The sequence below is a fragment of the Ananas comosus genome, linkage group 17 (assembly GCF_001540865.1).
Source record: "Ananas comosus cultivar F153 linkage group 17, ASM154086v1, whole genome shotgun sequence".
Lineage (NCBI taxonomy): Eukaryota > Viridiplantae > Streptophyta > Magnoliopsida > Poales > Bromeliaceae > Ananas > Ananas comosus.
The window spans coordinates 2,356,460-2,381,362 of NC_033637.1; the positions used below are offsets into that span (position 1 = coordinate 2,356,460).

Below are 24,903 nucleotides of genomic sequence, written 5' to 3' on the forward strand. Positions count from 1 at the left end.
CCATTCAAAAGAAAAAGAAACAAGTATCAAAAGAAAAAAGAAAAGGAAAAGAATTGTATATATATATATATATATATATATATATATAACTCAAGTAAAAAATAATTAATGTAAGTAAGCGAACTCACCAAAATTAAAAATTTCCTTCAAATCCCTTCACCACCATGGACCAAAGATAAGGGATTTAAACAGAGAGAAAATAATTAACATTAAAATCATAATATTTTTATATAGAAAGGATATATTGGTTTAGCGTGGAAGGTATGACGAAGGAAACTCCATCTCCTTAAGAGGAGGAGATGGAGATCTACAACGAGAAAGGGAAGGGTTTGGGAAACGTTTCGAAGCGTAGAAGAGTTTCTCTTTTGGCTTTTTTGGCGTTGGAGTAGTGTGGGTTCAGATATTTTTAGTTTTTTTTTTTAAAAAAAAAAAGAAAAAGAAAAAGAGAAATTGGACCGAGTCAACGTGACAAAAACGCAGAGCAGTGACAAGGAGAAGACGTTCCTGCATGTGCCAAGTGCACCACGTCACCCGGCGAACCGCCTGCCGTTTCATACCGCCACCGTACTACGTACACTATATAATCGTGATTTAGCTTTACTGGACGGTGGAGATTTATGGGTTGAGCGGTCTACAGGCGACGTTGGTGGACGTGTTGATGCAACAATTCGTTAAGACCGCAAACGCCCGAGTGCGAAACGAGTCAAAGCGCAGACGCAACGAAAATCCAGCAAGGAAAGGGAAGAGAAAGGCGGTTCGGAGGAGAGAAAGACAGAGCGAAACAAACTCAACCGCATTAGCAGACGGTTACGGAATGTTAGGGAAGTAGATAAGAACGACAGTGAAATAAACAAATTTGCACTCTAAATTGTTTCTATTATATATATATATATATCTGCATATTAGTTTACATGAACATAAAATCATAACATGCGACAAAAAAAAAAAAATGACGGGGAAGCAGATAAGGAGGATAGTGAAATGAAGCTAATTATGGCACATTGATCTTTTCAAAGTTTTGCTATACCCGCCTATAGTTTACGTGCATGTAAAATCGTAACATACGATAAAGAAATGGTGGGAAAGTAGATAAGAAGGATAGTGAAATGAAACTAATTCTGGCAATTGATTTTGGAGCGGAAGTATCTACTTATCATGTTTATCTTCTTAAAATTTTGCTATACCAGTATACGATTTACGTGAATGTAGAATGGCGGGGAAGCGGATAAGAAGGATAGCAATATGGCACACTACTTATCTTTTTAAAATTTTGGTATATCCGCGTATAGTTGACGTGAACATAAAATCAAAACATGTGCTAAAGAAGTGTCATGGAAGCAGATAAGAAGGATGGTAAAATGAAACGAATTTTGACATACTAATCTTTTTCAAAATTTTGTTTTACTCGCATACAGTTTTACCTGCACTGGGTGATAGAGTATATTTTAATTCTACGTACACATGGAATTCGAAAGGCATAGCAATTTCTAACTTATATGTGGCCTTTTTTGAACGCACAACCTAGTTCTCCTGAAGGGTTAAAAAAACAAGGCAAATATATAAGATAAAAAGAGAGAAAAATTATGAGAAAGTAATTTTTTTTCCGAAAAATAATTCAAAACTAGTCGAGTGTTTCTCTCTCTCTCTCTCTCTCTTTTCTTTTTTTTAAACAAGATGATACTTTTAAATCGTTTAACACGAGTTAGTTACCACTGATGGGCTTCGTTTCTTATTTAATATACATATGAAAAAAGAGTACACTACTGATGGGCTAGCCTTTGCACTTTGAAGAATTGGTCCCATTGACAAAGAGTCATGTTGGACCCGAACATGAAAGGGCCAGGAAGAAAGAGACTGGCCCATTGAGCCCAAAATCAGTTCCTTCCCAGTGTTTGGTTTGTTCTTTAATTAGAAAATTCAGTTCTTTCTTCATAAGAAGAGAATGGGGATTTAGAAGTGATTTTCTTCGAAAAAAGCTGTAAAAACCAAAACCTGTGGAACTGGACTTTCTATAGTTTGAATGTAGAGGTACAATAATGGGGAAAAAAAAAACAGAACTCAAATCCTCTAAAAGCAAACATTTTCCGAATACGAAACACTGTTAAGTTTCGCTCACGGCAAGGTAAAACCTTCTTCGAGGCACTGCATTCTCAAGTCCTCCATAAGCCCTTGCAGCATAGAAGGGTTGCTCGTGACGATGGCATCGACATGCTCGAACAGCATTCTCTGCATCGAGTCCAGGTCGTCGACGGTCCAAGCATAAATTTTCTTTCCCCTCCTGTAGTTTAAAAATAACTACATCAGAATTCTCTGCATTTTCATTGCAGAAAACGTGTTTCACCTTGACATCAAGTTAGGTAATGATAAGATTACAAACTTTTCGGGTATTGGCTTGAGCTTACGTAGAAGCAGCACAACGTAGTTCGAAAAAACAGAAACAACTTTTCGTAGATATATAGTGCATTATTTGAGCTTGGGCTTTTGGAGTTCTAAGAGATTTGTTTCAGCTGTTTGCCACAAAAAAAGCTTCAGGATCTTTGTTTGCAAAACATTTAGCTACCGTTTTGTTCTTACCTGCGCAAGACCCTTATGAGGTCATTATCTATCAAAGGATGGTACACGCCAACAACCTTCGCACCTTTCATCCTCAGTAAGTTACTTCTAACGCCGGTTGAAGGGTCCTTCATAACAATATAGCCAACCTATTACACGAAAAAAGGAGGACGGAGATAGATTTAAGACCTGGGTTTGTTGCAAATCAGGAAGGAGGCTATATCCAAAGAATAAACTAGATAAATATGTTTTCTTGCACCGTGTCGTAGCAAAAGGCATGCAATTTCTACGACATTATCAGAACAATTAGCAAGCTGTTAACCTAAGAACTAAAGCATTTATTTGGTTATTATGCCAACCGGATTTAGTTGACCATAAGTTATATTGCAAGTGAGATGGATGCCGTACCGGAACATCTTGTGATAGCTTGATTACATCTCTTCCTATTATATCACTTTTTGCCCAAACAAGACAATTCCTGCAATGCGTCTTCTTCACCTGCCAACAAAATGATCATGATAGTATTAATCCAACTAGCTAGCATATACAAAGTTTTCTAACCGAAACAGATGAGAAAAGTCAAGTTCCTGCTGATATCATGCGCTCAGGGAATCAGTTATACCCAGTAAAGGGTTATTTCTTCTGAAAAAATAAATCTGCCTTTGTGACTCTGTGTTGCACCCTACATCTAAGGTGCGTAAGAAATCAAGTACATAAAACTTACAACAGATAAAATATCAGCAGCTAACCCTTGCTCATATGATGGCGGCCCAACTTTCACATCCAGAATCACCTGCTTCACTGACTGTGATATCAACTGCACAAGTTCATAAAATGTTTCTTAACTAAAAAAACGCAACAGCAAAATTAAGGTTGTTGCGGACTACAAGTGAAAGCAAAACAGTGTAAAAGATTTTTTGTGGGTAGTGCACTAATTTGACTACTCAATAGAATAATTATCTTTTCTTTTTTGGGAGAATACAAAGAAGTTAACTAAAAGAAGAAAAGGAGGAATGGAGTAAAGGGAGTAAAAGAAGATGACGATAGGGAAAAGGTGCCCATACCAGTAAGGCATCCTCCAAAAAAGGAACTTCCTGATTGTGAAATTCAGGCTTCCAATGTAATCCAGCATCCAATGCTTTTATCTACACCACAAACTAAAAGATAACCATTTAAGTATTTGCATCTTTAGTAAGTATTCTGCTCCAAACTAGATTTTATTACTCATAAGACCTGTTATTCCAAATCACGACTCACAAAGAAGGATAACTTTATTAGAGAAATGCAACAAAACACCGAAAAATCCAAACATACACCTGAAACTACTACTGTCTGCTGTCTATGATGTTCCTAAAATTAGAAACGGTCACGAATTCGATTACAATAGCCTGTTTTGCATAAAAAAAAAAAATTATATTTATAATTGAAATGAAGCAGAAAGACAAGATGTAATATCAACAGATCATAAGGACCTTTCAACCGCTAGAACTCCTTGAACGCATTGCAGTTGAGCTATCCAAGAAGTTTTAACTGCTCTATTATTATTCCCCAAACAAATTCCAGCTGAATCTCAAAGTCCAGGCTTCTATGAAACTAAATCAACTCAATTAAACACCTAATGACTCGATCAAGCGAGGTTTGAACTGCATCATTCATTTGATGGGAAGGAAAAATAATCTAACAAAGGAGCTCTGACGGAGGATGTATGTTAGATTAGCAATCAAGAGACCAAATTAATCCATCTTAATATATCAACTTGCAAGACTTTCTCACCTCATTAATGCTCATGTACCCGACTTTCACGGTATTATTACCAGACATCCGCTGCAGATCCCTGCCTGTGTCACATAAGAATTAGGGCCAGGACATGAAAAAAGAAAAAAATATGCATATAGCAATCATAGAAATAATTCTTCATAGATAATCTGCTTAGCTTTTACAGAAAGCTTACTGTAATTTACCATGAATAATTTTCTCAAATCTTCATCTCAACACATTCCACTACTTTACCCTCAATATGATCGTTTCCTACGCCATCATTTTTCCTTTTTGGTCCCAACAAATCCAGTTATTTATCTCTAACATTTCTAATCTTAATGATACTCTTTTCAAAAGTATCTTCTACCTCAAAACATCAACACATATCCAATTGGACTTAAAAGGGCATACACAACCCTGTCCTGCGAAGAGAGCAATATACTCCGAGCATTGAAAGTAAGTAAAGCATATCATTCCTAGTAAAAGATTCACCACTCATGAATAAATATCAAGACGACGAAAACGAAAAATACCTATCATGCAGCGCAAAGAGTCCTCCATCGGAAGAGCGCGAGACATCTATTTCGATGCAATCCACATGAGAGCTAAGAGCGATCCGATAAGCAGCCATCTAATAACAGCATATTGTAAATTAATACACTGTACAAGAGATCCATATCAGAGAAATACGTGTGTGGATTCATACGTACGGTATTGGGAACTCCCTTGGTGGAATCGCCCCCATGAGCGCACACAAGAGGAGGATCCGCGATCCAACCGCACTTCCGCGACCGCATCTGAAGCAAAGGGAGAGATCAAAACTCCAGGGTTTCAGCAAAGAGGTTAATACGTTCCGATCGAGATTATTAGGGTTTCCAGAGGAGGAGGCGCACCTGGTGCAGTCGCTGGAGGCGGAGGTGGAAGAAGACGGGGGGGACGAGGGCGAGGAATGCGAGGAGGAGGAGGAGGCGGAAGAATCGGTTGGAGGGGATCAAGCGAGGGAGACGAAGCTTCTTCTTCGGGGGGAAGAGGGGGAGGGGAGGAGGAGGCGGTTTCCTCCATCGCCATTGTTGGGGAACTCGAGCTCCTCTCATTTTTTATTTTTTATTTTTTACTTTTCGATCGATTGTTTCCCCATTTCGCGCGTCGACGAAGAATAAAGGAACGATGTGTCGGGTCCAATATGTTGTCGGGTATCGGATCCGATAAAATGGACAAGGTTAGTTAAAAAGCGCGAGAACTTTGAGCTCGAGTGCGATTGCTACATAACGGACTTGAGCTCAAGCGCAATCACTTGGTCGGTTATTGCTTACATGTGCTATTTGGGCTTAAAGCAGAGTTTAAATTTGAAACTTTTACTTCCCACTACAGTATAAAAAAATTAAACAAATTTAATAAAGAAATATACTTGGCATTTAAAAATGGAATGAATTGAATAAAAATGGTAAAGAGTTATGTAGCTCAAACACCCAATTTGAAGGTTTGTTGAGAATTCACATATTTATTTGATGCACCGATTTTAGCCGAAATAAATTAAAAATAAAAAAGATCATGCCAAAGTATGCACTGCTTTGAGCAACATAAACAAGATACGAAGGGAGGGAGGGGTTTGAGATGTTGATGATTTTTCACCCGTACCATGTTCAAAGCCAACATAATTTTTTATAGCATTTGAAGGTTTTTATTAAGAAGCAATAACAGTTATTTTTTTTGAATTAATGTTTGGTTTTTAAAAAAATCGAAAATTTTCACCACCTCTTTAGAATTGCTACCCATCCTCGGAATTAAAATAAATATTTTACCTGCTATCAATCCTGAAAATCTTGATATACGGTTTTAATAATCCAAAATATTTTACTCATTCCCTCTCTTTTTCTTTCTTCTTTTTTGAGAAGCATTAAACTTTTTTGTACTTTTCTAAGAAACGGGTCAAATACGTTTATCTTGTCCAAAAAAAAGAGTAAACTTCAAATATCATTTATGTAATCTCGCACTTTCTTACCTTAGTGTACTATAATTTAAAGCCTATCAAGTTAGCATCTTATGATTTTATATTTATCTTTTTGTTAGTTTTTTTATTAATATTTCGTTAAATTATATACAAATAACTTCAGATACCTATCTTGGTTTATCGAATATTCACTTCAGTATCCTTTAGTTTTAACTTTGTTACTGATTTAACGAAAAAAATTAATAAAATTAATAATAAAAAAATAAAAATGAAACCACCGGGCATTTAATTGATATATTTTAATGAGTACTAAAGTGAAAAAGTATGAAACCACAGGATATGGTATTTAAAGTTTTTCCTATAAAAAGCGTAGGAAAAAATAAATAAATTTGCTATTTTCTTCTAAGATTAGAAGTATACACTTTCTTGCATGTGTTTTTGAGACTCAGGAGATGGATCTCATAATAAATAATTAGTTATTTAATTAGTTATTTATTTAACACATGTAAAGCCATAAAAAGTTTTCGTTCGTGTATGTGTGTTCCATTGTACGAATCATGTTTCCATCGCGATGATACAGGGAAATGTCCACCATGATCTATCGATGTAGTACAGCAGTAGTTGTTGATTTTTTATTTTTTCTGAGTGGTGTGTGTTTGTGTTAAATAAAAGACCTAACAATGCTATGGGGCTGTGTAATTGTAACGTCTCAATAAAAGATTCTGATTTAATAAAAAATCTCTACGCTAGTAATAACAATTAGATTTAATCATTTTGGACTGGTGGTATGAATCCAACGAATTATCATTATTAACAGGTCGGGCCGTTAATTCGTTACAATTGGTATCAAAATCGAATACCAGCCGAAAGTGAAAATAATTTTAATTAGAATATGCGAGACTCACACGCTAGTAATAGTAATTGAACTTAAACATTTTGAGCCGGTAATTTATGTCTAACAAATTATTATTGCTACGGGGGTTGAATCGCTGCAGTAATAAATCAACAACATTAGAAGGACAGTAATCTAGGTGAGGCAGATGCAGCAACTGCACCTAAGGTGGACATGCTATAGATGCAGAGGTCCCCGTAAAAACATTTATGGTCGAGTATGTGAGACCCCAGTCTATAAACTGCGGTCCATGGTTGTTCTACTGTTCTTCAACCAGGAATTTGTAACGGCCAGAATAATATTTAGTAATTGGCATTGCTTCTATTTGATAGTATTCCTAGAACAATAGAAAAAGTAAAAATTACAAAATATGTCCTCTTCAATCATCTTCGAAAACGTAAGATGGTTTTACAAGCAAGCAGAATACTATGCACTTCCGTACAGGTTTCGTGAAGTTACGATGGTGAGGGCCGAATAACCAATCTAGAAGCAGCAAGAGGGTGATCATCGATAAAGCCCTGAGAAGCACATGTCATGAGGAAAAGTCTAAGCTATCATTTTCTCCATCAAATTGTTCCCACTTCTAGGTAACTATATATGGAGAGATTCTGCGACATCTGTTTAGTACAGTGGAATTTACGTATTTTCTCTATTAAACTTTTAATAGCCAACGTCACGAGTTCAAAATGCTAATGATTATTTTTTTAGCCAAAAATTATTCGGAAAAAGAAATTTGAAAATGATGTAGAGGTGATGGCTCTTCAAAAGCTGTACGAGAATAAGAAAAATTTCCATTATTAATTTGTTGAGAGTAAGATAGTATCAAAGCTGTTTTAAAACTGTCAAATAGCTAGATTTTAAATTTAAAACTTTAAGTATTAACTATCAAAACTCTTGTAGTTAAAATGCGTAGTTTCCCATCACTCTTTTCAAAGAAAGTCGCCGAATTTTAAAGCAGAATCTGACTCACTGATAATGCCACTCTATCCACTTCCTTGACTATTGCTTCTGCTTTTCCCAATTTAATACTCTTCGCACGTTGAAGACAACGTGCTCATTCGGGAATATTAAAAAAATAAAAATAAAAATAAAAATAAAATAAAATTCCGTACCTGATGATCCGATGAGCGAGCCACAGGAAAAACCCTAGCTGGCACCACCGTTAGCGTCTTCCTCCTGTTTCCCCTTCGCTCTATGCGCCTCGACGAAACCCTTGATCTCTTCTAGAAGCTTCCCGGAATCCTCGAACTCCGGGAACACGTAGAAGGCGTGGATCGCGTTGGGGTACTCCACCAACCGCACCTCCCTCCCGCTCCCCTTGAGCGCCTCGTAGTAGCGACGTTGCCAATCTTGGAGCGGATCGAACCCTCCGATCACCACCATCGTCGGCGGGAACCCCTCGCCGAGCTCCGCCGCCGCCTCCGCCGTGCACACGTGAGCGGCCTCGTGGTTCCGATCGGCCCCCTCGGGGAGGAACGCCTTCCACAGCCAATCCGTGCGGTCCATAGACACGAGCGGCGCCCCCGCGAGGCGGATCTCCGACTCCGTGCGCTCCTCCCCGCCGAAGAAGGGCTGGATCGCCACGAGCCCGGCGAGGCGGAGCCGATGCCAGGATCCGATTGCGGCGGAGTAGCGGCGGGCGACGTGGTGGGCGATGTTCCCGCCGGCGCTGTCGCCGGCGAGGAAGCAGCTGGAGAGGTCGGGGGCGACCCCGTCCGGGACGGCGCCGGAGCCGAGCCCGCCGGAGTCGATGAAGCGGAGGACGTCAAAGCCGTCGTCGTACTGCGCGGGGAAGCGGTGCTCCGGCGAGAGGCGGTAGTTGACGGAGGCGACGATCGCGGGGATACGGCGGCAGATCCGGCGGCAGACGAGGTCGTAGTAGCGCGAGGCCGCGGAGAGGTAGGCGAATCCGCCGCCGTGGAAGAAGATGATGACCGGAATCTGCCGATCGCCGGCGGCGGCGGCGGATGCGGGGGAGAAGACGCGGATCCAGAGCTTGCGGGAGGGATCGACGGTGAGATCGACGGACCGGACGCCACGGACGGGTTTAGGGTTTGCGGCGGCGCGGATGTCGAGGAAGGAGAGGAGGCGGCGGTTGAGGGTGCCGTCGGGCCGGCGAGAGGCGTCCGTGACGGCGGAGAGTACGGAGAGGGAGAGGCGGAGTTTCCACGACATCGGGGGTGACGGCGTCTTTTGACGGCGTTTGGGCGTCGGGGGCTTCTCCGCCATTGTTGGTGGCTTCGGAGATGGGGGCTCGATGCTTCTCGAGAGAGATAGATAAAGAGAGAGGAAAACGTGAGCAGTGACAACGAGTAGAGGGAGAGGCGGGAGGAAATAACAAAAAGACGTAAGCTGGTCCCCTTACGAAATTATTATTATTTTTTTTAAAAAAAATAGGTAGCGTTCTACTAGCTTCATTTATTTTATTTATAAATAAATTTAATTTAAAATGTGAATCAATTAGGATTCGAATTTGGGTCTCAGGTGCCAACCACCAAGCCCAAGGACAGCCAGTCTCCTTACGAAATTATTAGCTGGACTGAGCAGGGATTTAGGTGGGATTGCAGTAGGATTACATTATGGGTGCGTTTGGTTCGCATTATGAAAGATTACTAGGAATAAAAGATATCCGAGAATCTTATTCCTATTCATCCTATTACTAAGAATGTGGAATTCCTGTGTTTGGTTCGCACGGTAATATTAATTAGTCATATTATTTAATATTACAAAAAATATACAATTTATTTATTTATTTATTTATTTTTAAATAATGTTACCAAAAGTTTAAACATTTTTTTAGAAAAGAGAGAGAGAGTATAAGTTAGAGAGAGAGATAGCATAATTAAAAAAATAGAAAGAAAAATATAGTCGAAATTAGAGGGAGTGAGAGAGTTGAAATTTTAGAAAGAGAGAGAGAGAAAGCTTAGTTTAGAGAGAGAAAAAAAAGTTTAGAGAGAGATATAAGGTTAGAGTGTAAAGAAAAATAATATCAATTAGCCGGCGGGTATGAAGAAAGAAAAAGATTAGACATATTATGATTACCCCAATCCATTAATATGAGGATACCCACCCCCCTCAAAGGAATGAGATTAGTACTTTGGGGTGAATCTTATTCCCAAGTGAATCCAATATTACCAAATAGATTACTTAGTGCGTTTAGCCAAACACCGTCATATTTTTTTATTCCCATTGAATTACTAGTAATCTTTAAAAGATAGCGCAAACCAAACGCACCCTATGTGTAGTGAGAAACGACGATAAAAAAATATTATATTTATTTTCGTACGTAATATTATTTTTTTGTATATTACGGTTAGTCGATTACGATATATTTTTTGCGATTTTATTGAAGAACATAAAAATATATCTTTATATATTTTTTTTCAATTTTATTCTATCTAATAGTGTTAGATAAATCTCAATATCAAAACTTAACTTATTTTTAAGCTATTTTTATTTAGCGGATCGGAGCTATTTTTGACTCTATGTACCAGTGCATTCGAGACCACCAATCACTTATCCTAGACGTAAGCGTGATTCTCCATCTCAAAAGTGATAGTTTTTGAAACATTATAAAAGTGATATTTTTTTTATGGATTATCTTTTTTTTTAATCTGAAACCAACTTTTTGTGATTTTTGGAATATCAATCACTGGATGCATTGTATACACCACACCATCCGCTGTTTTGTTATTAAATAAAATTCCATCCTTATGCAATTTATAATGTTTATAAAACTTACGCATAAAAAGTATATGTATTTTTGAACCTATTTTCAACATTGGAATGATATTCTATTCTTTATGAATGATCTGGAGACTACGTAATGCATAGATAATACATTTCAAAACTAATAAATTTTTATTTATATAATATTTAAATAAAAAATTTATACTTGTTGAGTTAAATTTTTATTCTGAGAATTTGACCACATCTCCTGCTCTATCTAGCTAGTTTGCTGGTTGGGAGGTTCACATCCAACATGGTGGACTTGATTCATAGAATAATTTCTTTCTGAGAATTGTTTTAAAACAAGAAAAATAAAAAAAAAAGAGATAAAAAGAGAGCGAGGTACACCGACGCCGTTGGTGTGACTGATCGGTTCGAACACTTATGGCATCATTCAAGGGAGTGAATTGTTTTTTTTTCTTCCGGAACTAAAAAGTCTTTGATTTCATCTAAAACTGTAAAAATTTATTTTATTAAAAATTTTGGTAAAAAATGTTTTTTAATATATTCTTTTAATATTTAATTTGTAGTCGTGCAAACATTTGTATTTGCTATTTTTGATGTCTCACACATTTTAAAAATGTTTATTGACAAGAGTGCTGAACTCTCAGCTAGAATGAGCTCAATGAGTTAGAAGTGTTAGGTAAGCCGCAACTATACCCATCAAAGACTGAGTTCTGGTCATACAATAGAGCTCAATTTCACACTTGCTTGTCCAGCGCGAAGTCATGAGTATGCGAACGCACCACTTGTGATACAGATTCGTGCCTGCAAACCGTATGGGCCTTACGAAAGTCGAGCTCTGTGATCCCGTCGAAACGCTAGCAAACTCCGGTTACAAAAACTCGACTACTTTAATCCCGACTTCGATCAAAACAAACATGCCCGGCTGGTGAGTGAATCCTTTTAGAGCCAAGGGACCACTTCGCTTCTAGTGGGATTTGAGACCTAAAGAGCAATATCCCTTTTAGTTTGGCTAAAACTATATTTGCAAGTAATTTATACATACAAACTTATGAAACATCATAAAATTTACTTGTGATTTGAGACCTAAAAGATACAAATAATTAACAAGTTTAAGGTTGGGATTTAACAATTTATTGATTAATTTGTAAAGTATTGTAAATATTTATTGCACTGTCTATCAAAATTGCTTACTCGGTTAACAGGACCTACAGGAGACATCCATCAACAAGGTCCAAATCATTGCTCCAGTGAGCATTAACTGGGTGAACTTTATTGATTTGAATAAAGCAGCTAAAATTTGGTGTGGTGGGTGGAATCTTTCCATACATCCATGCAGAAATTAAATGGGCTACTTAAGATCCGGAGCCCATCTTATAAAATAATAAAAATCATGGAGTAAAGAGCATCTTAATGGGGGGAGTGCGCACCCTATTTTAATAAAATAATTAAGAAGAAGAATACAGATCATAAAAATAAGAGAAACCTCTCTCAGGGCATTATGATCAGTTTCTGGTGGTCGAAATTGATCGTGATTGTCTTGCTCAGATAAAGAAAGCACAAAGAATAAAAATTGAATTAAAATTTTTATTTTGTTAGTACATCTTTTATCTTTTGGTGTACTCAGTGCAAGTTTGATTTAGATGAAGAGATATCTTTTCCACTGTTAATTAGTTTCAACACAGCCTATAATTGAGGATATTTCACTACTTTCTTATCAAAACAAAATATGAAAATTTTTTTTGCACTAATGGAGTCATTTATGCGACACGGCAGATAGATAATTTAAAAAATATATAAAACAACGACAAAGCAAGAGAAAACATCGATGTAAAAAGTGACGATAAGGAGTGGAATTTATTATTACCGATAAAGAAAAATAACAGCCGAAGAAAGTGAAAAAAAAAACTTGGCCCCACGCATAGGTGTGATTCGGTTCCGTTAAAACAAAAAAAAAAAAAAAAATTCAATTTGGTTCAAGTAAAGTCAGAAAAAAATATGTGAAGGACTTGACTATGTTCAGAAAAACCTACACTCAATAATAATTAATTTGGTTCAAACAAAATAAAGAGAAAAAATTCATTCAGTTCAAGTAAAGAAAAAAAAAATGAAAAGTTTGAGCCGATTCGGAATGAAACACACATTCAATAATGAAAGAACCGTTGCGCCGTGACAAATATTAAGCAAATAATAATATATATAAATATAGATATATATAACGCCTACTTTTCGTTTGTGGACTTGTAAATCACACATCTGGCCTAGCGAGTAAAGTTCACTCTTTTATTAGGAAAAATATTGGGTTGTGGTAGTCCGGTCCACGTTGAACCCGGTCCACGCAATTATTTTCCCTCTTATTTACGACGCTGCCACCAATACGGGCACTTTCGAGTTCCGAACTAAAACCCGAAACCCGTTTGCACCCTTGCTGATGCTTAAGCTGTGCGGCTGTGCCTCGCCGAATCAATCGAAGGAGCCAAACTCCCCCAATCGCAAACGAAACCCTTCTTCTTCTTCGTCGTCGTCGTCGTCCACTCTCTTACTCCCCTCCCAACCCCCATCGTCGCCATGATCGGAGTCGACGAATCCAGGGTCCTTTTCTCCCTCCTCAGCGCCGAATCCCGGCCCTTCGAGGAGATCGTCGCCGAGTTCCTCTCCCGGTTCCCACGCGAAGCTCACTTCTGCGCTTGCTGCTCGCTCGCCATGCTCTTAGAGGCAAGAGATCGTGATCCCTTTTCTTAAACCCTAGTTCCCGATCCGTTCCCTGCTGCATGCTGTTGTTCTTCTTGTTGCTGAGCTTTTATCAGCTGGTTTTTTAGGGCTACAGAAGCCTGATAACGAGGTCTTGTTGAGCTTTATTAGATGGTATAAGTGGAGATTAGTGTGGGGATTTTGAGTTGTGAGGGGAACATGTTTATGAATTCTTCTGCGGAACGGCTCATTCCGTAGTTCAACTCTTGATTTTATTTATCTGCGAAGAATAGTTTATTTATTTATTTTCTTTTTTTGGGTTCCAATTACTTTTTTGGATTGTTTCTTAATGGCAATTATGATTTATTTAACAAGACTTTGAGCTGAAGATGATAGAAATGCGGTGCAAAGCAAGGTGATTTTTTGAGTAGTATGTAGTAGTTTTATAAGTCATCATGCGATACTTCACCGAATAAGACTAGTTTACATAGTGGGTTGTCATATGATGTGTATCTTGTGCGAGTATCAACATAGGGACGCTGTGGGACTCTTTTTTCCAACAAATGCTGCAATATTCATGAGAATCACAACTTCACTTTTCTAACATTTCTCAAATGATGATTTACTTAATGCCGAGCCATTTTTTGGATGCTTCCATTAAATAGGTTTTAGCAGGGAAATGGAATAACTTGTCTACAATGCAAATTGATGACTTACTGTGTTGTGATTTTCTCAAGTAATTGTTTTGGGATGGGTATTGCTGTTCATGCAGTTGGATGCCCTCTACTTTTTTGCTATGAAGTAAATTACTTCTCATTCATTGATATTGTATAAGAATCCTATATACTTTTTTTTTTATCAGCAATGATTTCCCCTTTTGGCCAGGACAAGGAGATGCTTAAACCTAGCCAGCGGTTGATTGCGTTTGCTATCCTCGAACAGACCTATTCCTCTCAGCCTGCCTCTTTGAATCCGTTCATTTCCTTTCTTATCAATGTAAGAATACAGAGATTTCCTTCGAGTTACATCTGGTTTAGCTCAGTGATCCACGTTTAATATCTTTTCACTCTGCTAATGATTTGCTTAGTTAAATTGTCAAAACTTCAGTTTATTTAGTATTGTTACTTGGGTGAATTATCTGTTGTTAAATAGATCATTTTTGCAGGTTATAATGATTTATTCAGCTTTTATGTAATATGCATCTTTCCCAAATTAGTTAATGTTGCCTTTGATTTTCACAAATGGAAGCCACAAGTGATTAGATGTTCAATTGTGAGGTGGTTGTATTGCATTATACTTTTCTATGTACTGAAATTTGGATATAATCATTGCTTGATTGTAAATTTCTTATTAAAACTTGTTGACACTCACAGGCAGCTTGTGATGAAGCTTCTGAGAAATCAGAAATGGCGTTTATTCAACTAATATTGGGTTCGCCTAGTGGAAACAATAACAAAGAGGTTTTTAGTCCCAACCTTCTGAAACATGCTCTTTATCCTTTTTTGTAATAATTTTCTAAGTCAAGCTGTTGTTCACAATATTCACTTTCTGTAGCTTTAATCAATTATGATGTCATAATTAGGGTATGTTGATGACCTGTTAAGCTTTGATTCCTGTGAATTTTTTAACTTTTTAAACTGGTTGTTATGCTCAGGTTCTGAAGCAGGCAGCTGTAGATTACATCAAAGGATTTGATTCAAGTGCTCAGGTAGGTCTTTACCATACATAGGAAGCACTATTACAAGCTTGTTTTGAACTTTGAACATGCTAGGACAATTTGCTTTCACGTCTCTAGTAGATTTATTTATTTATTTATTTTTTAAGACTGAATTTTATCCCTTGATGGACTAGGTCTTATCGCAACGTGAACAACTTGAAAAACAGCTTTGTGATGATGTACAGACCAAGCCGTACACTAGCTTTTTCAGAGCTGCTGCTGTTAGAAATGTTATACCAGACCCAGACTTACCTCAAGGCTGCGCTTCAAATTCGTCAGAGTATGTAACAACCTGGGACAAGATTATGGTCCTTATTTTCTCTTGCTTTGTTGATAAATCCCTTTTTTTTTTTCAGCCTTAAACTTTCACCAGCAGGAGCTAAACCAAGAGTTGCCTCTGAAGACAGAGATTCTGCTGTTACCGATTTGCTGCAGAATTTATCCTTTGATGGGTTGAGTCCTCAGTGGATAAGGCCTGCACCCCCAAGGCTACCAATACTGGAAGGAGAGGCAAGTTTTTCAGTTATAAGTGATATTGTTAGATAACTTTGTTTTTTTCCTTATCTTATTCTTGAGCTTTTTCTTGGTTTTGCTCGTCTACAGCTTGTGTGGCTTAACCCTGACAACAACCATGAGCTATTGTGGGACTATAGCATGTGTACTGACACCAGCAGAGGAGCTGCACTCCGAGATTTGATTGCAAGAGCCCTAAAAGGTCCACTAGCACCTGCACAACAGGAGGTTTAGCTCTACTGCATTTTATAGTTTCAACTGAAAAAGAAATATAGTTCATCTGATGAACGGGTGTATATTTGGAAGGATAACCAATTTCCTGCTTTGAATCATCCAATAGCTATACTTTTATAAAGCCATTCATTGTTATCTTATCTTCTGGTGTTCTCTTGAACTTCAATAGTACAGCTTTGACCTTTTCTTTTTAGTCATGTATGCTCTCAGGAGCCGTTCATTTCGCAGGTGATGTAAAATTCATGAAATGTTGTACATTCCTCAAATGTTACAATCCTGAAATATCAATTCTGAGAATAGACAATTAATATGGTTTGCTTGCGGGGAATATAACTTTTTGGTATCTGGGACTCTACCATTCCTGCATGTGGTTCACTTCAGAATTGCAAGAGTGCCCTTCTTTCCATCAGATGGGAATCTCAAATGACCGTGCATATGGACAGCCATGTCATTCTGGTGCTTGATGAGAGATAATGTAACGAATGATCTAGCAGGATACAGATTTGTGATATGAACACATTCGTGATTTTTCATTGGTTAAAATGTATAGATAGGCCTTATGCTGTCTTGATATTGTGACATAGGCCTGTACTTAAATATATATTTTGCAATTCCATCTCTTAAGTGTCAAATAAATCTAATTTTTCTTGTGAAATGACTGTTTTATGCCATCTTGTCAATTGACTTCCGTATTTTAGTTTTTATTAGAATTGGGTCAAAAAGATTATTTTACAGCGAGCTTTAATAAATGTCAGATTTTTTCTTTTTAAGGTCGGACATGCAATTTTTTTTGATGGTCTGGCATGGAATTTCCATTATAAGAAACGCTAGAAGTAAAGTGTTTACATAATAAGTACAGGGACTGAGTTACGATATTGGATAATGCAGGAACTATCCATGCATTTTACCCTTTTATATGCTGTAAATGTGATGGCAATGCAAAATGATATCTGCGAAATGAATGGCTCTAGAGGTTACAACCAGTCTAACTTATCTACAGCTACTTGCAGCAAGTTGTGGTCGAATTGGCGAAAGACCCTAAGCTAGTTTATCATTGCGGGCTTACTCCCAGAAAGCTACCGGTATTCAATCTTTCTCTAGACATGATATGTATCTCTGTTACATGCATCTCTGCTGGATCTGAAAGAATCTCATAATGATTCAGGACCTTGTTGAACACAACCCGCTTATTGCTGTTGAAGTTCTCTCAAAGTCGATGAATTCTCCTGAAATTTCTGAGTAAGCTTGTTTTTTCATTATTCTGTCGCTTTATCATGTCTGTCCTATGATGTTTTCGTTTTAAGGCCTAGGCTCTGTTGTCACAGGTACTTCTCAGTTCTTGTCAATATGGAGATGAGCCTTCATTCTATGGAAGTTGTGAACAGGCTTACAACTGCAGTTGACCTTCCAACGGAGTTTGTTCACATGTACATTACAAATTGTATAGCTTCGTGCCAAAACATCAAGGTAATTCCTCTTGCATGAATGGTGTTTAACTCTCGATTCCACAAATGCTTATTTGTCTCTACTAGATGAAATCATTATAGCAGCAGTTCACATTCTTTTGGGCACATTGCCTCTTAACATACTTTCTGAATTTAGAATGAGTTGGTCATAATGCTGTTCTTTCATGAATGCGGACTTGCATATTATACCTTTTTCATGCATTATATCCCTGTTTTTTTTATTTTGGCTGCCAAAGTTCTCAGAGTCATTGTTAAGGTCCCGTCCTTTAAGATCAATGAACTCGTAACTCGTTGAATTTCGTCGATATCTTAAAATCTTTAGCTTGGCCTCACATAATAGCGCTGAAGTAATAAAGAAGCATAATGATTCGCCTGGATATTCACATGAGCTCTGGAAGTTTTGAGGGCCTGTAGGATGTTATATTTAGCCAATTTAAATGTTATATAGTTTATGCCAAGTTTTAGTCTTCTGTGGTAGATTCTTGTGGGCCCCATAAATTTTCATTCACATGTTGTGCCAAAAGCTTCTGAGTTTTGAATTTGTTTCAGCTATTTGATGCAGAAACATTAATTGCATGAAAGAAACCATGGACATCTAATAAAAATCATTACACTGCAGGACAAGTACATGCAAAACAGACTTGTTAGATTGGTGTGCGTTTTTCTACAGAGCCTTATCCGAAACAAGATCATTAATGGTGAGTGTCTGCCAGAAAATTCTTCTATTTAAAAATGCACTTCTTTTAGAGTACTCACCTGATTTTTTTTTTTTGTATTATTTTTTTTTGAATTGTCCCCTGAATTGTTTGCCAAAATAACACGGTTTGGATGATTGCTAATCATACATCATGTTCTGAAAATATGTAACTTTCACTCTACAAACATCCAAGTTCAGAAAACCATGTATCGTCAGATTTAGTGCCCTTGAACCATAATTAACCTTGTCAACTTTCGTAGTACATAACCAGCTACATTTCACGCCGCTGCTTGCTCCATTTATATCTTTTTTTGAAAAAAAAGAAAAGAAAGAAAAGAAAGCTCTATTTCCATTACCGTCGTCACCATTTGATGTAGCAGCTGGAAAGCCCCTCATATGTGATTTTTAATTTCTAGTTACTTTAGGTACTAATAACCGCATAGCTCTTTCCTCTCCTGTGATATGATTATTCTTGTACTCCTAGAAATTATGCAAATATTTTCCTGTTAACGGATGCTGGATTTAGCTATCGTATTGATACTAACTATATTATGGGCGGTTCTAACTATTTTTTGCAGTTCAAGATCTCTTCATTGAAGTTCAGGCGTTCTGCATCGAGTTCTCGAGGATAAGAGAGGCAGCGGGCTTGTTCAGGCTGCTCAAGTCTCTGGAATGAACTGCTACCATACCATCTCTATTTTCTTATTTATCTGCAGAAATTCGGTTTCTTATCAATCATCCGTGTGTACATTCTTCCCGGCTGTAGTTGTTTGTCTATGGAACAAAATGTTAAATCACCCTTGAACGCTCAAATGTCATTTACAGCTATAAGCTATTTGTAAGCATATTGTGTTGATTTCACAAACTAAATTCGAATCATAATACTAGTTTAACTGTTTACTGTGCTATGTTAGGCGCTAAACCACATCCTGTTTATGATGTAATGATTTTGGAGCTCGAGTTCGGGGCTTCGCTCGCCACTCATTGTACTCGTTGCTTGTTTATTTCGTTATGTCGCTACTGCGTGCTTCATAGAAATATACATGCTCACGCTCTCGCTGATGGTGCAATTTAAGTCTTGCATCTACACCCAAAATTAGCAACATAAGATCAACCAAAAAGAGCCAATTATTTAAGTCAGAAATAATAGGTTTCAGTACCAAATCCCAAGCAATGGAAACATGCCATTCTAAAAGCCAACTGTTGGAGTTAATTATCTGTAGATACAATACTTCGTGCACACCAACAAACTCAAAGTTACACAACACTTAAAACCCCCATTAATAAAGAAAACTACAACAGGGGCTCAATACATAACCCCTTCATTAATAGGAAGGGGGAGTGAGACGTACTCGGCCTTCATTAATAGGAAGGGGGAGTGAGACGAACTTGCGAGCAGTGAATCGATTTCTGATTACATTATGAGCAACTTAATTATTATGTCATACGGCCGGCGTATCGCAAGATCGTAAAGGTAACCAGGCTACTGCAACCCCAGCGAGACGAGGTCTCCTCTCCGTGCCACTTTTCTCGGCCATGCGGTCCATCGGCATCTTTCTCTTTGAAGGTGCATTCTTCGGTGCGAGGGGCGTCTTCAGTGCGAGGGGCGTCGACGTAACGGAGTCTCTCAACCGCTGGACGTCTGTCGATTGAAGAGGCTTCAGGAAGAAGTCTGCAGCTCCAACTGCACGGCATCTGTTACAAGATTCTAGCACGCTGGTTAATTGAATCTGTCAAGGATCCCCAACTCTATTCAGGAAGAGTATCGCGTTAGTCGGAAAAAATTCACAAATTCATTCTTTTGGGCTCAAAATTCGACATGAATCGATAAAACAAGTAAGCATGGGCAAAAATCGACAATCATGCTTATTCACATGAAAAACAACATGCTTATGTTGCCAGCAAATCTTAAACCTGTCGATTCTCTGTGGCTCGTTTTCTGACGACATAATGACTACAGGGATAGGTTTTGGGCTGCTCTGCTCCTGAAATTTCCTCGAAAAGTAAAAAGATTAAGGAGGAACATCACTTGGTCTAAACTCTAAAGCATGAAACTTTAAAATATATCGAATACCCTGACAGCCTTGAGAAGGTCAAAGCCACTCATTTCTGGCATACAATAGTCAGTGAGGATAACGTCGATCTTCTGCTCCTGCACATTTTATTCATCAAATCAGCGAGCAATATAATCAATCTAATTTAAATAACACCTAAGCCAATGATGCTCCAGAAATTAGGTTTACAAGTAATGAGCTAACTAAATTTCATGCGAGGAACTTACAATGCAAAAACCTTAAAATTGCTTCATATTAAGGAACGTCGACTTACATCAGCTGCGGTAGAGTCGGTCTTCGCATTATTCAGTCCAAGAACTTCCATCGCCTTCTTTCCACTGTCGACTGCAATAACTGCGCAAAAAATAAGAAAAAATTCTTGAGATTTATCTCTGGTAAAATTATGGTGCATATAAAGAAGTTGATAAAACCAGAGAAAACATTTGCAATGCAAATAATCTCTCATTGTAGCCTAATGAAAATTTGGTCTAATTGCTTTGAGAAGGTGGTTCTAGTGAGTCCCAAATTAACACCGAAATTAAAGCTTAATTCACCTATTTCCTAGCTGTAATTAAGTTGTAAATAGAGTCTCATATTACTTTGATTTTCTACAACCTGATCACTAGTTTAGCATGTATATGTTGTCATGTGCATCACAAGGAGGTTTCAGGTTTCATATGCATAATAATATATTTTGGCCTCAATTCAACTACAAGACTACAATATTATAAATATTACTGACGTTAAAGAACCTAGATAAATGAACTACACACTTCTATCTCCTAGTAAGTATAAAAATAACATGCATAGCAGCATAGGGGATCAAAATTAGAAAATTAAAGTGCTAAACTCAAAACACAAAACAAAATTAAACCCCAAAAGGGAAATCAAATTTAAACACCTCTCTAATTAGCACCAGGAATTCAAATTCCAAACAAACATAACATGCATGTAACCTCAAAAAAAAAACACGCGCAAATAATCCAAACCATTATACGGACTAGCTGAGTACTACTATCTTTCTCTCACAAAAAAACAAAAACAAAAAAAAAAAATCCAAAGCATGATATTAAAAAGCAAAAAAAAAAAAAAAGGAAAAAAAATAAAAAGAACCAACTTTAGTGAGAATTATATATCCTTCTCCCACGCATCCAAAACACTAAAAACCAATCAAGTAAATCAAAACACCTCAAAAAACCAAAGCAAAAAAAGAACTCGAATAATTATGATCAAAGCACTTTACAAATAATAATTCACCTTGAAACATTCCTTTCCCGCTCCGCTTAATCAACCCCTCCACCATCCTCCGATCCACAGGAGAGTCGTCCACCACCAACACCCTCAACTCCACCACCTCCCCTTCTCCTTCTCCTTCTCCTTCTCCTTCTCCCCCACCCTCCGCCTCCTCCATCCTACACACTCTTCACTGCAAAAACCCCTTCAAAGCTCCCACCTTTTTATTTCAAGAACAACACAACGCCCATTCGAACTAAGAGAGATAGAGAGAGAGGTGTGGGAGGTGCACAGGTGTAAAGAGAGAGGGAGAGAGAGAGAGATTGTGGGGCCCGCACGCGTGCGGTGGGGCCCGGAAGAGGAGAGGAGAGGAGAGGTTCGTGAGAGGCGATATAACTCGCGCGCTAGATTTTGTTGTCGGGGAAAATCCCCCTCCTTTAACACCCACGGGGTTCCAGTTTCTCTGATTAAATTAACTTACCATCCAAGCCAGGGTTAAATAATAAAATTTAAAAAAAAAAAAGAAATTTCAACAAACACCTGTTGTTACCAGTTCCCTTCATTATCAAAAAAAAAAAAAAAAATTCTAAAATGCTAGTAACGTGACGTTTTCGACTAATTAAATAAATTTTTAAAACTTATTTATCTCATTATAATTGTAAAAATATATTTTTATTATATTTTTTAAATAAAGAGATGTGACTAGCTTGTGCAAGTGTGACACAGTAGACTTTCTCCTTTATTACTTATCTTAGTTGGTGTTGTAGTGTCTGCTATCTAATTTGTTTATTATAATTTTATTTCAAAAAATTAAAACTAAGAAGGTAATGTTTTTTTTCACATTTTAAAGTCTTAGTTTTTGTATTTTGATAGAATAGATAATTTATTTTATTTGCAAAAACGATAATTTGATGTGCCACTTATGCTATTCTATTTTAAATATTTGATTGTATTGTTGTCCATACAAATACTGTAAATTTATCAAATAGAATAAAATATTTATGCGTGCGAACAAAGATCTTAAACATCTTTTATTATGTGTTTTCTACCTTAAGTCGTGATAAAAATATAAATTTTTACAAATTTTGGAGTCAATTTATAGTTTTGTTACCATAGATTGCGAATGTGTTGCATATTTTATTGGGCTTTATTTAATTATCTCATGCGATTCACGTAGCTTGGCTACATTTTTTTAAAAAAAATAAGTAATATCAAAATTAATAAGTTTAAATATTAAATAGAAAAATCAAAATTTAAAGGTCATACAGAGAGTTTGATTAAGAAAAGACGATAATTTACTTGCAAATATATTTTAATAATAAACTATAATTAAAGCTATAAATTTATAAAATTTAATATTTTAAATTACCAAATTGTAAACTGCATAATGCAAATGAGGTTTTTTACCGAAAAAGAAGAAGAAGAAGAAGAAGAAGAAGAAGAATATTTAAAGCTCTCCTCTAAAAAAAGCTATCATCGAACGATATTACCCTCGAGTTAATCGGAGCCGTCCATCACGACGAGGTCACCACACCGTATCATTCGGTGTGGCGGAGGAGTGCGGTGTAAGCATACGTGCTCTATGCGGACCCCACCACCGCACCCGAGGGTTTCACCTGTGCGCGATCCTCGAGATCTCCGGTGGGGACCACCCTCGGCGGGCCCCACTGGGGCGACGCAGCCTCTTTTGTCTCCACCCCGGAGGATCGACGTCCCCGATTCGACGACCGATGTGGGGCCCGCGACNCAAATTTTGGAGTCAATTTATAGTTTTGTTACCATAGATTGCGAATGTGTTGCATATTTTATTGGGCTTTATTTAATTATCTCATGCGATTCACGTAGCTTGGCTACATTTTTTTAAAAAAAATAAGTAATATCAAAATTAATAAGTTTAAATATTAAATAGAAAAATCAAAATTTAAAGATCATATAGAGAGTTTGATTAAGAAAAGACGATAGTTTACTTGCAAATATATTCTAATAATAAGCTAAAATTAAAGCTATAAATTTATAAAATTTAATATTTTGAATTACAAAATTGTAAACTGCCGTATGCAAATGAGGTTTTTTTTTTACCGAAAAAGAAGAAGAAGAAGTAGAAGAATATTTAAAGCTCTCCTCTAAAAAAAGCTAACATCAAACGATATTACCCTCGAGTTAATCGGAGCCGTCCATCACGACGAGGTCACCACACCGTCTCATTCGGTGTGGCGGAGGGGTGCGGTGTAAGCATACGTGCTCTATGCGGACCCCACCACCGCACCCGAGGGTTTCACCTGTGCGCGATCCTCGAGATCTCCGGTGGGGACCACCCTCGGCGGGCCCCACTGGGGCGACGCAGCCTCTTTTGTCTCCACCCCGGAGGATCGACGTCCCCGATTCGACGACCGATGTGGGGCCCGCGACGCGGGGAGGATCGTGACGTGGCATTCCGCCCTAACGCCACTGTGTGCGCGGGTGCGCCAGGTGTCCGTACGGACGGTTGTCGTATGCGGGTTGCTTCGGACCACCCGCGTTACGACGCAACTGGATGCTCGGCCGTTCGATAGCGATCGAACGGTCGCAGATCCGCACGGCGAGTCACGGTAACTCGTGCTCCGCGTAGTTCGCAGCGGATTAACCGGAGAATCTACCGCATGATAACTACTTTCCAAAATTGGAAACTGCACCGGGTCTTAGTACAATTTCGGCCGTTGGATATTTACCCACGTACGATAATAAGTGCTTCGCCAAAATCTAGACCCAGAGAGCTTTTTCTATACGAAATTTTTAAATCAATTTAGCCAAACAAAGTATCATGTGTGTTCGATTTAACTTTAAAAATAGCTATTTCATTTGATAAGCACAAATATAAAGAGTTTGAGAGAAACGAAATGTCGAGGTCTCTGATCGAATGATAGATGATTTTCGAAGCTCCGGCTTACAAGTTCTTCTTTTTTAGCTTGAAACTGCTGCAAAAAATTTAATGGAGAAACTGAATATAATTTGTGCTCTCCTCGCAAACTCACATAAATTATTTTCTATTGGTCAAAGAAAAGAGTGTTCAAAGTTGAAAACTCGTTTGAAGAGGCCCACAACGGTCAACGAGAACCTCGGCCCATAAGAAGCAAGGGCCTACTTGTAAGCTATTGGTATAAAGCTTCCGCTAGAAAAGCCCAAGAATCCGGGGAAGATGCTTCTCTCCTCCAAGTTTTAAACCTTTTACCAGTGACTGGTTAAAAGGTTAAATAATGAGAACAAAACAAACCTAGTGTAATCTCCATTCACAATTAGGAAATTCCAAAATTTGGGTTTAATTAAAGCTATAGATTTATAACCCAATCTTTGGTGAGAAACACATGCACCAAAATGGAGAAAAAAAAAAAGAAAAGTTGAATTTTGTTCTCATTATTTAACCTTTTAACCAGTCACTGGTAAAAGGTTTAAAACTTGGAGGAGAGAAGCATCT

At 37.8% G+C, this 24,903-nt stretch overlaps 4 protein-coding genes across 5 annotated transcripts; 1 reads left to right on the plus strand and 3 right to left on the minus strand.

Moving 5' to 3' along the window:
- On the minus strand, positions 1,863-6,272 carry LOC109722727 (glycerophosphodiester phosphodiesterase GDPD4). Its single transcript, XM_020250845.1, has 9 exons — positions 5,205-6,272; positions 5,022-5,108; positions 4,845-4,942; positions 4,327-4,387; positions 3,618-3,698; positions 3,278-3,370; positions 2,962-3,051; positions 2,575-2,702; positions 1,863-2,278 (listed from the first exon to the last, which is right to left on the minus strand). Exons 1-9 carry the CDS (start codon positions 5,403-5,405, stop codon positions 2,113-2,115), a joined length of 1,005 nt encoding a protein of 334 aa, XP_020106434.1. The 5' UTR covers positions 5,406-6,272; the 3' UTR covers positions 1,863-2,112.
- LOC109723488 (probable carboxylesterase 18) lies at positions 7,258-9,507 on the minus strand. Its single transcript, XM_020251870.1, has 2 exons — positions 8,267-9,507; positions 7,258-7,672 (listed from the first exon to the last, which is right to left on the minus strand). Exon 1 carries the CDS (start codon positions 9,381-9,383, stop codon positions 8,301-8,303), a length of 1,083 nt encoding a protein of 360 aa, XP_020107459.1. The 5' UTR covers positions 9,384-9,507; the 3' UTR covers positions 7,258-7,672; positions 8,267-8,300.
- On the plus strand, positions 13,278-19,073 carry LOC109722987 (CCR4-NOT transcription complex subunit 11). Its single transcript, XM_020251160.1, has 12 exons — positions 13,278-13,562; positions 14,424-14,534; positions 14,912-14,998; positions 15,193-15,246; positions 15,390-15,535; positions 15,612-15,765; positions 15,859-15,996; positions 17,013-17,084; positions 17,168-17,241; positions 17,328-17,469; positions 18,088-18,166; positions 18,744-19,073. Exons 1-12 carry the CDS (start codon positions 13,416-13,418, stop codon positions 18,839-18,841), a joined length of 1,302 nt encoding a protein of 433 aa, XP_020106749.1. The 5' UTR covers positions 13,278-13,415; the 3' UTR covers positions 18,842-19,073.
- On the minus strand, positions 19,317-21,723 carry LOC109722993 (two-component response regulator ORR2-like). Of its 2 annotated transcripts, none has more exons than XM_020251175.1 (5): positions 21,477-21,723; positions 20,494-20,573; positions 20,240-20,317; positions 20,080-20,150; positions 19,317-19,860 (listed from the first exon to the last, which is right to left on the minus strand). In XM_020251175.1, exons 1-5 carry the CDS (start codon positions 21,628-21,630, stop codon positions 19,608-19,610), a joined length of 636 nt encoding a protein of 211 aa, XP_020106764.1. In that variant the 5' UTR covers positions 21,631-21,723; the 3' UTR covers positions 19,317-19,607. The 2 variants fall into 2 exon arrangements, with proteins under 2 accessions (XP_020106764.1, XP_020106765.1); XM_020251176.1 differs by lacking the exon at positions 19,317-19,860 and adding an exon at positions 19,884-19,914.

What these genes read in the sequence shown, in the direction of transcription:
- LOC109722987 (XM_020251160.1), top strand. Translation starts at nt 13,416, where the DNA reads ATGATCGGAGTCGACGAATCCAGGGTCCTTTTCTCCCTCCTCAGCGCC. An exon ending in TAGCACCTGCACAACAGGAG is followed by an intron (nt 15,997 to 17,012) that starts GTTTAGCTCTAC and finishes AGCTACTTGCAG; the next exon opens with CAAGTTGTGGTCGAATTGGC. An exon ending in AATTCTCCTGAAATTTCTGA is followed by an intron (nt 17,242 to 17,327) that starts GTAAGCTTGTTT and finishes CTGTTGTCACAG; the next exon opens with GTACTTCTCAGTTCTTGTCA.
- LOC109722727 (XM_020250845.1), bottom strand. Translation starts at nt 5,405, where the DNA reads ATGAGAGGAGCTCGAGTTCCCCAACAATGGCGATGGAGGAAACCGCCT. An exon ending in TTTTGGAGGATGCCTTACTG is followed by an intron (nt 3,371 to 3,617) that starts GTATGGGCACCT and finishes GAACTTGTGCAG; the next exon opens with TTGATATCACAGTCAGTGAA. An exon ending in AGCTATCACAAGATGTTCCG is followed by an intron (nt 2,703 to 2,961) that starts GTACGGCATCCA and finishes TTCGTGTAATAG; the next exon opens with GTTGGCTATATTGTTATGAA.
- LOC109723488 (XM_020251870.1), bottom strand. Translation starts at nt 9,383, where the DNA reads ATGGCGGAGAAGCCCCCGACGCCCAAACGCCGTCAAAAGACGCCGTCA.
- LOC109722993 (XM_020251175.1), bottom strand. Translation starts at nt 21,630, where the DNA reads ATGGAGGAGGCGGAGGGTGGGGGAGAAGGAGAAGGAGAAGGAGAAGGA. An exon ending in CGGGAAAGGAATGTTTCAAG is followed by an intron (nt 20,574 to 21,476) that starts GTGAATTATTAT and finishes TTTTTTGCGCAG; the next exon opens with TTATTGCAGTCGACAGTGGA. An exon ending in CCGACTCTACCGCAGCTGAT is followed by an intron (nt 20,318 to 20,493) that starts GTAAGTCGACGT and finishes TAAAATGTGCAG; the next exon opens with GAGCAGAAGATCGACGTTAT.